General features: G+C 39.1%; 1 protein-coding gene across 1 annotated transcript in view; it reads left to right on the top strand.

The window, feature by feature from the left end:
• Positions 1-15,165, top strand: part of ATP13A4 (ATPase 13A4) — a 161,359-nt gene that overhangs the window by 106,561 nt on the left and 39,633 nt on the right. The window contains exons 18-24 of the mRNA XM_054479920.1: positions 1,472-1,596; positions 7,202-7,365; positions 8,170-8,292; positions 9,115-9,194; positions 10,694-10,736; positions 11,178-11,287; positions 14,287-14,383. Coding sequence (XP_054335895.1) covers positions 1,472-1,596; positions 7,202-7,365; positions 8,170-8,292; positions 9,115-9,194; positions 10,694-10,736; positions 11,178-11,287; positions 14,287-14,383 — 742 coding nt within the window. The remainder of the gene's footprint in view (positions 1-1,471; positions 1,597-7,201; positions 7,366-8,169; positions 8,293-9,114; positions 9,195-10,693; positions 10,737-11,177; positions 11,288-14,286; positions 14,384-15,165) is intronic.

The raw sequence follows: 15,165 nt of genomic DNA, 5'->3' as shown, positions 1-15,165 counted from the left end.
GTGGGGGACGTGGTATAAGGCTCAGAACATCGGGAGGGTTTCAATAGCGGATCATGGGGAAATTACAACCTTTTCTATGAAGTAAGGGACAAATGTCTTACAGCAGTCTAAAGCAAATGTCTAGAGATGGTTGAGTAGACAGAAAACCCATGGTTAGTGGTTCAACTTGGCTGGAAATGAGGGTGGGTGAGGAGTTTAGTGATAGCTGAAGCTGGAAAGATATTTTGGAACCAGATCATAGAGAGATTTAAATGATAGGTTCAGAAAATGGGAAGTGCCATTCTTTCAAGCCTGCTCTGAGGTGAGTAGTTCAAACTGTGTCCACTTCCTGTGGCTCCGTGGAGGCTTTAGCAGTTTCCTGGGAGCATCACTAACGCTAGTTCATGACCGTAGCTGATGTGAGACCCACTACTGAGACAGGCAAGGAGTCTGAGTGGGTGCCACTTTCATCTGTATTTCAGCCAGAGTTAGGCAGTGCTGGTGTCTTGTTCTCTATCTGTGTCTAAGATAAATAAATGATGGAAGAATCTTTGAACTCCTGATCCTGAATATATTCCCTGCACTCAGTTCTGTAGAATATCGCTGAAAATATTCTTGGGGTGGATAGGAGCCTTGAAGGCTGCACCTATTTGCAGAAACATTCACGCTTGATGCAGAAGATCATTGCTACCAGCCGGTGGAGAAAGAAAGGGATGAGCTTTACCTGAATAGAGAGGCCTGTTTGTTGAGATTATGACCTCATATCTCCTGGGGCTAAAATAATATTGATTATAGACTTGCCTGCTGGAGAAACTGGCATTTTATTTTATTTTTCTTTGCACCTCCCTTATTTTTCATGCTTTGTGCCAGAACTAAAACTCCCCTTTGTGAGTAACAGGTGAGGCAATGAAAATCAGGCTAGCCACAACAGATGGAGGAGACCCTTATGGGCTTTCAGCTCATTTTCTGCAAAGGTTAAAGCAAAGCTTTTGCTTAATAAACACTCTCTTCCTCTTCCTCTTCATTCAGTTAGAGTAAACGTCTCCAGAGCCTTTGTGTCCACTTCTGTTCTCTTTCTGGATCACTCCCGGTCCCTAATCAGCACCTAACAGTGCTTGAATGAGTGAATGGAACCACTATGACAGGGGTCTTTTTGTTTTACTTCCCGTAAGAAAGCTATAATGTGGCTGGGTGTGGTGGCTCACACCTGTAATTCCAGCACTTTGGGAGGCTGAGGTGGGTGAATCACTTGAATTCAGGAGTTCAAGACCAGCCTGGCCAACATGGTGAAACCCCGTCTCTACTAAAAATACAAAAATTAGCCGGGCGTGGTGGTGGGCACCTATAATCCCAGTTACTTGGGAAGCTGAGGCAGGAGAATGACTTGAACCACTGTCCTCCAGCCTGGATGACAGAGCGAGACTCCGTCTAAAAAAAAAAAAGCCGTAATATGTGTTATTTCTGTTCAATACATCTATACATGTATTTTCAGGGAGACAGTAGAATCAGACCTGATATTTCTGGGGCTGCTGATCTTGGAGAATCGATTGAAGGAAGAGACAAAACCTGTCTTGGAAGAGCTCATCTCAGCCCGGATAAGGACTGTGATGATCACAGGTATAAAACAAAGTATACGGTGAAAACAGTAAGAATTTGATGTGGAAATAGACATGGTTCACTCATTTAATAAATGTTGTTGACCACCTACTCTGGGCCAGACACCATTCCAGGTGCTGGAGATGGGCAACAAAAAGGCACAGTTACTGCTTTCCCTGAGTTTCCATGTGAGTGGAATGAGAGAAGGTCAACCAATCAGTCAAAGAGTATCAGCGTTTTGAGGTACACAAATAGGATAATGCAGGAAAGTGACCATCTGTTTTAGATGAGATGGTTAAGAGAGGCCTCTCCGAGATGTGACATTTGAAATAAGACCTGAATGGCAAGAAGACATGAGTCAGGCAAAGGTGATTTTTATTGTCAAATGCTAGGAGAAGAAGCATCCTCAGTTGATGGGGTCTATAAATATGCTGAAGGCTCATCAATCATAAAATCCACGATTCTAGAAATTTAAGAAAATGATGTCCTCTCTACTCCCAATCCCATCTCCAAATCATACAAACAAGAGAGCAATGAGAGTAAATCACACAAGAGAAATGTGTGAAATTTCTTAATGAAATTAAGTGTGACTTTATTAATGAAGTTTCACACTGATGCTATAATTTTTTAATTGGGAAAGAGACCAGAGGTGAATAAATGACTTCCTAATAAATTCATGTTCATATTTTTGGGGTGTGTTGCCTTTCTTTTCCCTGCTCTTATAGTCAGATGCTTTTAAGTCTATCATTTATGTCACGAAGATACATTATTTCCCCATCAAAGCACACATTTTCTGTTCCCATTTCACCTGAACCCAATTCTACAGTTGCAAACTCTAGAGTACTTTCATTTCCTCTTTTGTACTTCTCTGTCCCCTGTTCTACTCCCCACAATCCAAGAGGATCTTGGACCGTTTTTACTTTCTCCCTTTCTGACACCCCAGTCCAACTTTTTGAAGTTGCTGAGTTTATTTACTACTGGTTAGGATTTCCCTTACACTGTGACCCTTCTGTTTCAGAAATCTTTATTTAGCACTTAGATGACACATTCTCATAATCTATCCTTAACTTAGATTTATGTACAAGTGTTTATCCTTCTCCACCCTCTCTCTTTACTTCCTCTTTTCTCATATTGAAATTTCTGCTGTATTTCTTTCCTTGCTTATTTACAAATTTTTTTTCGCTGAAGTATTGCTCTTGGACAGAATGGAGGGGTGCTCTTAGATTTCTTACATATGCTTGAATATCTTTCTTTGCTCTGACACATGAATGACATCTTGCTCAGATATAAGATTCTTGAATTATTGTTCTTTTTTCTTAATGATCTGTATGTAGAGGCTATTCCTTTGCCTTATGGCTTCTGATATTGCTCATGACAAGTCCAGTGAGAGTCCATTGTAAGTAACTTACTCTTTTCTGCACATAAACTTTTTAACTTTGAAATTTAGAAATGTTCGCCTCTGTGTTTCCCTTATTTCATTAACTTAGTCTGGAACATGGACAGCACTTTTAGAAAAATTTTTATTTATTTTTTTTACCATTTTTTGACATATTTATTATTAAGTCATCATAATATCTGTCACTTTGAATGTTATACATATGATAAAACAGGTTATGAAAAGTATCATATTTATAGCAGGAACATTGGTTTATATAACTGAATCACCAAATACGCAACCCCTTGTGACAATAACTTAATGCACTCAACTCTATCCTCTGAATGGACCAGTTTTATGATGATTCATTCACTTAAAAAGTTTTGAATTGATTAGAGTTTCTTTTTGCTTCTTTCTGTGACCCAAGGCTTTAGAATCAATCCCTGGAAACCAGTGATCAGAACCAGACTTCCCCAGAATCAAGAAGAGATCGGAGTGGGAGAAACATGGACGGCACTTTTTAGTCTTTCTTCCTGCCAGAAAAGATTTCCCTATTGTTTATTTAATTTTTGCCTCTGTTCTCTGTCTTTCCATTCTTACTTCTAGTAGTTCCATTATTATCTATCCTCTCAGTCTATCTTTTTTCTTGTAGTTGTCTTATTTATTTATTTATTTGTTTGTTTGTTTATTTTTTAGAGACAGAGTCTTGCTCTGTTGCCCAGGCTAGAGTGCAGTGGCAGGATCATAGCTCACTTCAGCCTTGAACTCCTGGGCTCAAGTGAACCTCCTGCCTAAGCCTTCTTAGTAACTGGGACTGCAGGCATGCACCACTGTGCCTTGCTTTGGATTGTATATTTTTATAATTTTGCTTTAAGACTTTTTTTTTTTTGCACCCAGTTTGTTCAAACCACAGTCTCAGGTCTCAACAATGCTCATTATCTTTTTCAAATCCCCTTTTGAATTGTTCAGTTCTTAAATCGTGTGTGGGGTGGGATTTGAGGTTTCTTAAGTGCTCTCCTTATTTATTTTTATTTTTTGAGATGGAGTCTTGCTCTGTCACCAGGCTGGAGTGCAGTGACATGATCTCAGCTCACTGCAACCTCTGCCTTCCGGGTTCAAGCGATTCTCCTGCCTCAGCCTCCCAAGTAGCTGGGACTACAGGTGTGCACCACCACGCTCAGCTAATTTTTGTATTTTTAGTAGAGATAGGATTTCACCATGTTGGCCAGGATGGTCTTGAACTCCTGACCTCAGGTGATCCTACCACCTTGGCCTCCCAAAGTGCTGGGATTATAGGCGTGTGCCCCCGCGCCCAGCCAGTGCTTTATTTATTTATTTATTTATTTTTTATATGTTTTTTTGAGACAGAGTCTCACTCTGTTGCCGGGGCTGGAGTGCAGTGGTGCAATCTCGGCTCGCTGCAACCTCCGCCTCCCGGGTTCAAGTGATTCTCCTGCCTCAGCCTCCCAAGTAGCTGGGATTACAGGCACACAACACAACGCCTGGCTAATTTTTATATTTTTAGTAGCGACAGGGTTTCACCATGTTGGCCAGGATGGTCTCGATCTTTTGACCTCGTGATCTGCCTGCCTCGGCCTCCCAAAGTGCTGGGATTACAGGTGTGAGCCACCGTGCCTGGCCAGTGCTCTCCTTATTTTTAAAGCAGGTTTCATTTGTCTCCAGCAGTTTCGTGACTTCTCTAGTCATGAGCTCTGATTGTTCCTCCTGATCTTTTCCTGTCCAGTGTCTCGAATTTCTTAGACAGGTTGTTAGATTTTTGTCAGATGATTGGAGCTCAGGCCCGGGCTGTTTATCCCGAACACTGGATCTCTCACAGGTGGTGGAGGGCAAAAAGCAGACAGGCTGTCAGGGGCCTGCTGTGGAGCATGGAGGAAGCCTATGAGTGCTCAGGGCTCCCGGTATCCTTCCAGCCTCAGGTAGCTCCTTCCCACCACTTCAGCTCTTTTGAGGATCTTCATACATAGTTTGGTAGAAACCTGGGAGAAGCCATGTTAAAGATAGCCAGCCAGATGTTATATGATTAATTTTTAATGGTTGCTCTAGGCATCACAACATACATACCTCTCCTTTCAAGAAGACTCATAACTAGGAATGTCTCTTGCTTTCTCTTCTTTATGTTATTGTTGTCATAAGTATGACATATGTTGAAAACCCCCACCAGATAATGTGATAGTCTTTACTTTCAACAGGGAAGAGTTAAAGAACATGAGTAAAGAAAATTACACTTTTATATTTACCCAGATCATTATCATTTCTGTTTCTATGTTTTCATTCCTTAAGTTACAAGTTAACGTCTGGTATCATTCCCTTTCAACTAGCTTTGTTGTTGTTGTTTATTTTTTGAGCATGTCCACTGTCAACAAATTATCTTCAATTTTCATTCATCTGATAAAGTCTTTATTTCTCCTTCATTCCTGAAGGATATTTTTAGAAGCTATAGGAGTCAGAGTTGACACTTCAAAGTGAAAGATGAAGTCAGCACTTCAAAGATGTTGTTCCACTATTTTCTTTTCTCCATATTTTTGATGGAAATCTGTGATAATTTGAATTATTGTTTTCTTATATGTAACGTGGTTTTCTCTAACTGCTTTTTTTGTTTATCTTTGATTTTTAGCAGTTTGATTACTATATGTCTGGTTGTGATTCTAAGTTTATCTTGTTTGGAATTCACTGAGCTTCTTGAATCTGTAAATTTAAGTCTTTTATCATACTTGGGAAAATTTCTCCTATTACTTTGTCAATTTTTTTTTCTTTTTCAACCTTTTTTCCTCTCCTTCTTGGACTCTAATGACATGAATATGAATTATTTTGATATCTTTGAGTCTGTTCACTAAAATGATTTTTTCTCTGTGCTCTTCAGGTTGTATAATTTCCATTGATCTATTCTGCTATTGAGTACATTTAGTGATTTTTTTAAATTTCAGGTATTATATTTTTTAATTCTAAAGTATCCATTTGGTTTTTTCCCACAGTTTATATTTTCTTGTTAAGAACTTCTGTCTTTCCACTTATTTCAAGAATATTAACAGTTACCACATGAAGGGGGCTCATAATAGCTGCTTTAAAAACCATTATCTGATACTTCCAACATCTAGGCTATCTATGGATTGGCAACTTTTGTGGCTTTTCTTGAGAATTGGCCAGATTTTCCAGATTTTTCATATTGAATATCCCGAACATTTTGAATATTATGTTATGAAACTTTGAATCCTGTTAAAATCTTCTGGAGAATGTTGAGAGTTTTCTTGTTTGTTTGTTTTGGCTAGCAATCAACCGTAAGTTCTATCTTTCCTGTTGTAGGTGGCAGTTTCAATCTTAGCTAAAATATAAAACCTTTTGCTATGATGTTTGGGTCTGCCTCACTCAGAGGTTACTCTCACAAATGGGGGATGATTTATATCATAGTTCAATTCCTGAAGTTTTTGTTATCTTTCTTTGGATCTGGTCCATACACACACACACAGCTCTAGGCTGAACTTGGGACTTATGTAATTCATATACTGAATTAGTCCCCGTGTCTGGCTCTCTCCTTTCCAGGATTCCACCCATGCCCTTTAGCCTACAAGGGTCCCTTTTCCTGGCTCTTCTGGCCAGAAAGACTGGGTGTCTTTTGGAGTTATACTGCCCAAAAAGACTGGGTGTCTTTTGGAGTTCTACTGCCCAAACAGCTTTTTAACTGAGGCCCACACGCCAGTCAAATATGGCATAGGGAAGAGAAAAAATGCTGAGAAACTCATCCCCTTGTAGGTTGCTTCTCCAAATTTGACTCCCTCCCACCATCTGCCTGCTTTTGTTTACTTTTCAAAGTCCTTGGGGAGTTGCTTCTTGGTTTTTGTTCAGAGTTTTCCATTGTAATCAGTGGGAGAGATACATCCTAGTGGGTTTACTCCATTTTGCCTGGAAGTGGAACCACCAGATACTCTACTAAACCAGAGGATTTGCCTAAACATTTGCAAAGCTGCTAACAAATGATAAAAATAGATTTGAATTTTGCTTTTTTATTTTTTCCCCCAGTCTGGCAAAAATACACTGACGAAACCTGACGAAAAGCAGTAAGAACCAGAAAAGGGATCATGGAGTCACAGAAGGTCAGGGCTGAAAAAGATATCAGAGATCGTTTCTCCTCATACCTGAAATAAGGACTGAACTCCCTGCTCTGGTCTTCAAGGCTCTGCATGAATTAATTCAATCTTGTCAACCTCATCTTGAGATACTCCTCCTTTCCTCTAGGTGACAATCTTCAGACTGCAATAACAGTGGCCAGAAAATCTGGAATGGTTTCTGAAAGCCAGAAAGTCATTCTCATTGAGGCAAATGAAACCACTGGGTCCTCATCAGCATCTATATCTTGGACATTAGTAGAAGAGAAGAAACACATTACGTATGGGAATCAGGTACTGCTGAACACAGACCTTCTGCCACATTATCAATGTGTCTCGCAGTGTTGGTGACTGAGCAGCTTTGACCTAGAGTCAACATATGCTTCCAAATGTCTAGCATTCATGCTTTTGAACAAACTCAATTACATTGGTTTTTCCATACTTTTCATACGGAGATTGAAGGTATAGTGCTTTCCTGTGTGCTGGAAATAATCCATCTTTTAATCTTAAAAAAATGGTTGTCCCTATATGAGAAAGAATATAGTGAGTGGAGCTGAATCTATTTTCTCCCTTTCCCCTTGCTTGTCAATCACCCCACTGGGTTCAAAGGGGATCTAGTCTTTGGGAGAGATGCTGCTCTGTGTATCAGAAAATCAGACTATGTTTTCAGGGTGAGAAAAAAGTTTCATTCATTTATCTCCAGTCTTGTCAGTATTCTATCTCCATTGTGTCCTTGTAGAATAACATGAGTTCCTTAAGGACGAAAAAATAGTAAGTTCTCATTTCAGGGAGAAATTTGTTAAGTTGCAGTGCTTTTGTATTTTACACTTGATATGTGTGAAATGTGCTCTTCTCTGGGACTCACCAAGATCAAATCACAATGAAAACAGGACATGAGTAAGTGTTATGCTCCTATTCACTGGTTGTCTGTGATGTGCAAAGATTGATCCAGCAAAAAGAAAATGCTTCTCTGAGGAATCAGAGTGACTTTTACAGATAGATCCTGGTCTGTCTTCATTATCTTCTCTCAGATATGCTTGTGGTTCTAACCACTCTGTCAAATGAAAGAGTCTAAAATAACTGTGTCTTGCTTTGTAGGACAATTACATTAACATCAGGGATGAAGTCTCTGATAAAGGCAGAGAAGGAAGTTACCATTTTGCCCTAACTGGAAAATCCTTTCATGTTATAAGTCAACATTTCAGCAGCCTACTGCCAAAGGTAGGTTCTAAGAGGGTGACAATCTCCCTGTGAAAATGCTGATAGTATCACTTACAGAGCATGGTCCTAAATTATTTCAAATCTTGAGACAGGTAAAATATACTCAGTGAGTTTTCTGTATCTTAAGAGAGACAGATGTTTTTGCAGACGATACTATTGTCTCATTTCCTACTAGGTTTGAAATAAATAAACTTGATTAGTCAATTTTCCACCATCTATAGGATTGAAGTATCAGTGATTTCTTGAATTATACAGATGATTTTGGGTGGCTGTCACTATATGCCATGGTAAGGGGTCTCAAAGTATAGTGGAAACCCTGCAATTATACAGGAAAGCAGACCAAGAATAAAGGAACACCATTAGTTTTTTGATAGATGACCTCTGTACTCAAGAGGGTCAAACTTAAAGCTTTAGTGGGGTGAGGTAAGTTTTAGATATATATATAGAGAGATAGATAGATAGATTTATAGTTTAGATATATAGATCAACCTCTTGCTGTTTTGCAGTTCAAGGTTCCATTAAGCTCAAGATTTTTCAGGACCACATTCCCCGTGACAGCTGAGGTAAATTCCTGTAGGTCATCATTTTCATAAAATATTTTTTGTTAAGTAATTATCTTTACTGATTTTTGTTTTTCACTGATCACTTATCTGATGACCAAAACCTCAATGTTTGTCTTAAAATCCAAAGGAAGGCTCATTGGAAACTTTTTTTTTCTTCATCGTAAGTGTCATGATGCAGTCAACATTCTGAGTGTTAGTAATTATTTAATGTACAACCAGATGACTTGATAAAAAAACCTCCATTTTGGGTTCCTTACAGATACTGATCAATGGGACCATCTTTGCAAGAATGTCTCCTGGGCAGAAGTCCAGTCTGGTGGAAGAATTTCAGAAACTGGAGTAGGTTCTTTGCCAGTGCAGGTGGCATGAACTGCATGGAGGCATAACAGTCAGGGGGAGTGAAAGAGGTACAGGGAGTCACTCAGTTTGGCAAGGGCAGTGGTCCTTACTCTGGCTGCATGAGATAATCACTTGGGGCTTTGGAAAAAATAGCAATACCAAGGGATCTCACCATTCAGAGATCCTGATTCAGTTGTTTATATGGGGCTTAAAAAAATCAGTATTTTTTTTCACTTAAGTCAATTTTGCATTCAATGTTGAGAATCACTGGACTAGAACCTAAGGGTCCTGAAAGAGTGTGGGGAGAAATAAGAATGGAAAGGTGGCTTGAGCTCAGCTCCTGGAGGGACAATGAGAATTTAGACTTTATTTGTATATGCTGTCATCACAATGATGATATAGGGACATTCTTATGACAAGAGATTCATATAACACTAAAAATACTAAAATACTTGTGTGCCAAAGCATTTTTCCACCCTAAATCAGAAAAATCGTTCTCTTCTAACACAAAGGGTCTCCATTCCTAGACAGAATGGGCAGTCCAAATGAAGTGCCCATCATTTGGGACCCTTTGTTTCCTGTTAATAGAACCCCACAGAGTACCAGAGGCTTTCTCCATTTTGGTCACCGGGTCACAACAACATGACTCTGACTCCTACTCATTCCTCCTCTGCCCTCCTATTCATTTGATTCTGTTATCAGGCTACCTCGGCTCAGAAAGCCCTGTCTTCTCAACATGGCTGAAACCTAGAGAGTCAACGAGTTCCCTCCATATGGCAGTATATGGAGGAAAAGTATAGCATGTTCTATGAATGCTGTCAGAATGCTCATAATTTAAAAAGTTGGCTCTCCATAGTCCTTGTCAATGATTCAAGAGAGTATTCACCCAGCCTCAAAAAGCCATTCTGAAACAGGGATGTGTTTTCTTTCTTCAACTTCTAGGCCCGGCATTGCATACTTGAGTTGAGTGACTGTTGACAGGATGGATTTCCTCTCATGCTAGTATTAACAGCACAAACAACTATGACTTGTTATCATTTTAGACTTTATAAGTACTTTCCCATACAGCACCTCATTTAATACTCATAGCCCTTTGTAGGCAAAATAATAATAATGATGGGAATAATAATAATAGTGAAAATGGTAAGATGACCAGATCAAAATCTAGATCTGATTTCAAATCCTGTGTCCTCTCTGCCATGCCATACTTACATCACAGAATTGTGAGCACCTCTGTCTTACAGCTCAGAAAGCTCTCCCTACGCAGTGACGTGCAGTGTCTACATGAAACACTTACAGTCAGGAATCACGTTCTGAATTTGTAAATCCATTGTATAAACTGCTGAATCACACTTTTTTCAGTCAAACTAGACTCTTAGGAAAATTCCCTTAAATAATGAGTTTAAACCCTAAGTAATGATGGTCACTTTGTGTTTTTAATTAGAGAAATTAGCAAGATAGCTTTGATCTCATCTACAATTAATGTGGTTCCCTGTTAGTTACTTTGTAGGTATGTGTGGTGATGGAGCCAATGACTGTGGGGTAAGTAGCTACCAGTTTGTGTGGCCATAATCTCACATTCAATTACATTTAAGCCCTGTAGAGTAGCTGCCAGTGTGTGTAGTCATAATCTCACATTCATTTATCCTCAAGCCCTTTAGAGGTATACTCCTGGCATATATACCGTTTACATTCCTCTTGGTGGATAAACTGTTGCATCGGGAGGCTTTTGACCAAAGTCACACGTTGATTCAATGGTTAGTTTAGGCTACACGGGGTGGAATTTGGTTCTGGAGTTCTCATTTCTTTGGCTAGGTATCCTAATGCCATCTTTTTCTTATGTTCCAGGCAGGGTTAAGTCTCTTGGTTAGAGTTTGGGCACACAAACCATCTTGTGGCCAGCTTAACTGGCCTTTTCTTATGAGGCTTTAGTAGAGACGTACGTGAGTCTATGTGAGGAGTAAGCTGATTCTTTGCTTTCAGGCTCTGAAAATGGCTCATGTGGGCATCTCATTATCAGAGCAGGAGGCATCTGTGGCCTCACCTTTCACTTCGAAAACTCCAAACATTGAGTGCGTACCTCACCTTATCAAGTAAGTAGGCACTTCCTCAAACATTGTTTTCTCTCTCTTGACTTCTGGTGCAAATCACATTGTTCTGCCTGGGAAAGACTAGAGAAACTTTGTGTCCCTGGGTGCGGAGGGTGTTTTGTGGAAGAATGCAGTCAAGCATTCTACTTCCAAATGGATTTTCCAGAAGTTAAAAATAACATTAGGAGAGCAGTGGCATTTCCAGTGAATTCACTGATTAGGTTATTTTTAGAAGATTGGAATCTGGAACTTGTTATTGCTTTGAAAGTGTCAATCATCGTCATTTTTCAAACGTATCTTTCTCCTTTTCAATTTTTATTTGAAAAATAAAGTTTTCGAAATCTTTGGCCGGGCGCGGTGGCTCACGCCTGTAATCCCAGCACTTTAGGAGGCCAAGGTGGGCAGATCACGAGGTCAGGAGATCGAGACCATCCTGGCTAACATGGTGAAACCCCGTTTCTACTAAAAATACAAAAAAATTAGCCAGGCGTGGTGGCAGGCGCCTACAGTCCCAGCTACTTGGGAGGCTGAGGCAGGAGAATGGCGTGAACCCGGGAGGCGGAGCTTGCAGTGAGCCAAGATTGTGCCACTGCACACCAACCTGGGCAACAAAGTGAGTCTCTGTCTCAAAAAAAAAAAAAAATCTTTATTGGCTTTTGCTGCTCTCACTAAAATTTGCTTTGATGCCTCCCACCACCCTGCTGAAAATGTGCTTCTGCTCCATTATATTTGAATGATAGAGATAGTGAGCATGGTGGCTGCTCTTGGTTATTGTAACTGACATGTATTTCTAGTTTAAAAATGCTATAATGCCTACTATCTCACCCTTCAAAACAGCCTGGAGATGCAGGAATGGCTATTTTTTTAATGAACAAAAAAATTGAAGTTCAGAAAATTTAATTGATGTGCCCAAGCTCATACAACCATATGAAGTTAGAGATTGTTTTAGAATTAATTTTATTCAAATGTATTTTATCTACAGATATACTATTTCCACCACATGAAAATAATAATTTGGCTAGATCCTCCCAATTTTTTATTTATTCATGCATTTGACAAATATTTAGTGAGTAGGCATTTAGTGCCAGAAACTAAGGGAGATAAGGACGATACCTACTGATTTTGATAGGTGCTGTCCAGGAAATAAAAAGGGTAAAAGGGAATAAGATGGCTATATAGGTGGAAGCAGCTGCTTCAGATGGGGTGGTGTGGGAAAACCCCTCTAAGGAGAACCTCTCCTTATTGCTTAGAGAACCTCTATAAGCAATAAGGAGAAACTACCTCTGGGCAGAGGAAATGTCACGGAAAAACTCTGATACAGAAAAAAACCTGGTTTGAGGATCAGGTTTTAACACCCCAGGACATCATAATGGGCATGAGTTTAAATTTAAAGAAGTATGATCTAGGCTGGGTGCGGTGGCTCATGGCTGTAATCCCAGCACTTTGGGAGGCCAAGGTGGGTGGATCACTGAGGTCAGGAGTTCGAGACCAGTCTGGCCAACATGAGGAAACCCAGTCTCTATTAAAAATACAAAAAAGTGTGATGTTCCCCTTCCTGTGTCCATGTGTTCTCATTGTTCAATTCCCACCTATGAGTGAGAATATGCGGTGTTTGGTTTTTTGTTCTTGCGATAGTTTACTGAGAATGATGATTTCCAATTTCATCCATGTCCCTACAAAGGACATGAACTCATCATTTCTTATGGCTGCAGGGGGGAGGGATAACATTGGGAGATATACCTAATGCTAGATGACGAGTTGGTGGGTGCAGTGCACCAGCAGGGCACGTGTATACATATGTAACTAACTGCACATTGGGCACATGTACCATAAAACCTAAAGTATAATAATAATAATAATAATAATTACAATAAAAGAAAAAAAAAAAAAAAAACACTTGAAATCATATTGATGTATAATTATGAATGCTGGAAAAACACTTGAAATTATATTGATGTATAATTATGAATGCTGGATTTTTTACTAAACATTATAAGTATTTTACTATGTTGTTAGACACATAAATATTAACTTTCATGTATTTAAAAAATTAAAGAAATTTTTCAAAGATCAAACTTAAAAAAAAAAAAAAAAAAAAAAAAAAAAAAAAAAAAAACAAAAAAAAAATTTAGCTAGACCTGGTGGCGCATGCCTGTTGTCCCAGCTACTCAGGAGGCTGAGGCAGGAGAATCACTTGAACCTGGGAGGCGGAGGTTGCAGTGAGCTGACATCATGCCACTGTACTCCAGCCTGGGTGACTAAGCAAGACTCTGCCGAAAAAAAAAAAGTATAATTTAAATTTAAAAAGTGTAACTTAAATTCTATTTTTCCCCAAATGAAATAGAAGATAAAAGTGGCATTTCATATGTCATCTATTTCATGCTTTAAATGTGTACTATTTATTCAAATCAATCAACAATAACACAAATGAAAATGCTCATCCTTTCCAGCCTATTTCAATTTGATATATGACTAATTTGAGTGTGTATATTGTTTTGGTCCAGTTTTAGAAAAAGTTGGGACTGCCAAAATGAAATTTGAATCAAATGTTTGCCAAGCTCCTGAAGCTCCTGTATGAAAATAACCCCTGAATCTGGAATTATATTTAAATCTGTTAGTTCACAGATGAAGAAACTGAGACAAGGGAAATGATCTTCTGCATCACATTAGTGAATACGTGGAAGATCTGGCACTAGCTCCACTGATCTGAGTTCAGGAGCTAAAACAATGCCTGCTGAAAGGACAAGAGCAACTGCAAATCTGGACTCCGTCACCAGATCAAGGCCCTTGGACCTTGGCCTGGAATTGGCCTTTCTTGAAAATTGGGTTTTTTAGTTTACTGACAGCCAGCATCCACGAGCTCAGGGCTGTCCATTTTCAGACAAACAGTCATATAATGACTTTTGATTTTTTTTCTCCTGAGCTTAGCTGAACAGCACAGAATGACTGACCTTATGTCTTTTCATTACTTTCACGTCTTTATCATTTCTTTTCTTACACAGGGAAGGACGTGCAGCTCTCGTTACCTCCTTTTGCATGTTTAAGTACATGGCTCTGTACAGCATGATTCAGTATGTTGGTGTTCTGCTGCTCTACTGGGTATGACTTGGGACTTAGCCTCTTGGTTAGTGTGAACTAAAACAAGTAGCAGTGCACTCTGAATTTACAATGCCTCTCAAATAAAGAGTGCAAATAGGATACCTGAGCAACAACAGCCCCTCCAAAAATATCCTTAAGAATTTTTAAAGTAAATCACAAATAGACAGATTTGTATAGGGAAAGTTGCTGATGTCAATTCTCTGATATAGAAACCTTTTATCTAGTAATAGCTGAGATCACAACTGAATATATTGCTTTTTCTCTTGCTGCTACTTTTACCTGATTGGACAAGGTCTTTCTCTTCTTAATTCCAATGTGGCTGTACCCTAGTCTACCACTCACTAAAGAAATGGTTCTCTGCATTGGGGTGCTGCTAAATGCTTCATTTAACATGAAAAAAAGACCTGATTAATGTTTGCCCATTTCAGTGGTGTAAATACTCCTACCATAACCAGTTTCAAGCTGTCTGCCCATTGTCACTGAACATGAAATGGGGAAAGATGTACAGTAGCATATGATTCTATAGTACTTGCCCCATGTAGATACAAGAATTGTAAATAACCTTAAGGGCACAGATAGAAGTAAAATGTAGAAAAATATTTAGAAAGTGCTGAGCTTTGAATATTTATTAACTTTGGTTTTAGTATAATTTATTTAATGGTACACTTGTATAATTTAAGTTTTTATATTGGCTTTGTTTAACAACCAGCTCACAACATCTCTGAAAATTTAGCAATTGACTTTTAAGTGTTAGTATAAGTCAGCATGCCACTGGTTCCCTG

The sequence above is a fragment of the Pongo pygmaeus genome, chromosome 2, assembly GCF_028885625.2.
Source record: "Pongo pygmaeus isolate AG05252 chromosome 2, NHGRI_mPonPyg2-v2.0_pri, whole genome shotgun sequence".
NCBI classification, from domain to species: Eukaryota; Metazoa; Chordata; class Mammalia; order Primates; family Hominidae; genus Pongo; species Pongo pygmaeus.
The sequence above is the reverse complement of the archived record's forward strand: the minus strand, read 5'-3'. Positions and strand labels throughout refer to the sequence as shown.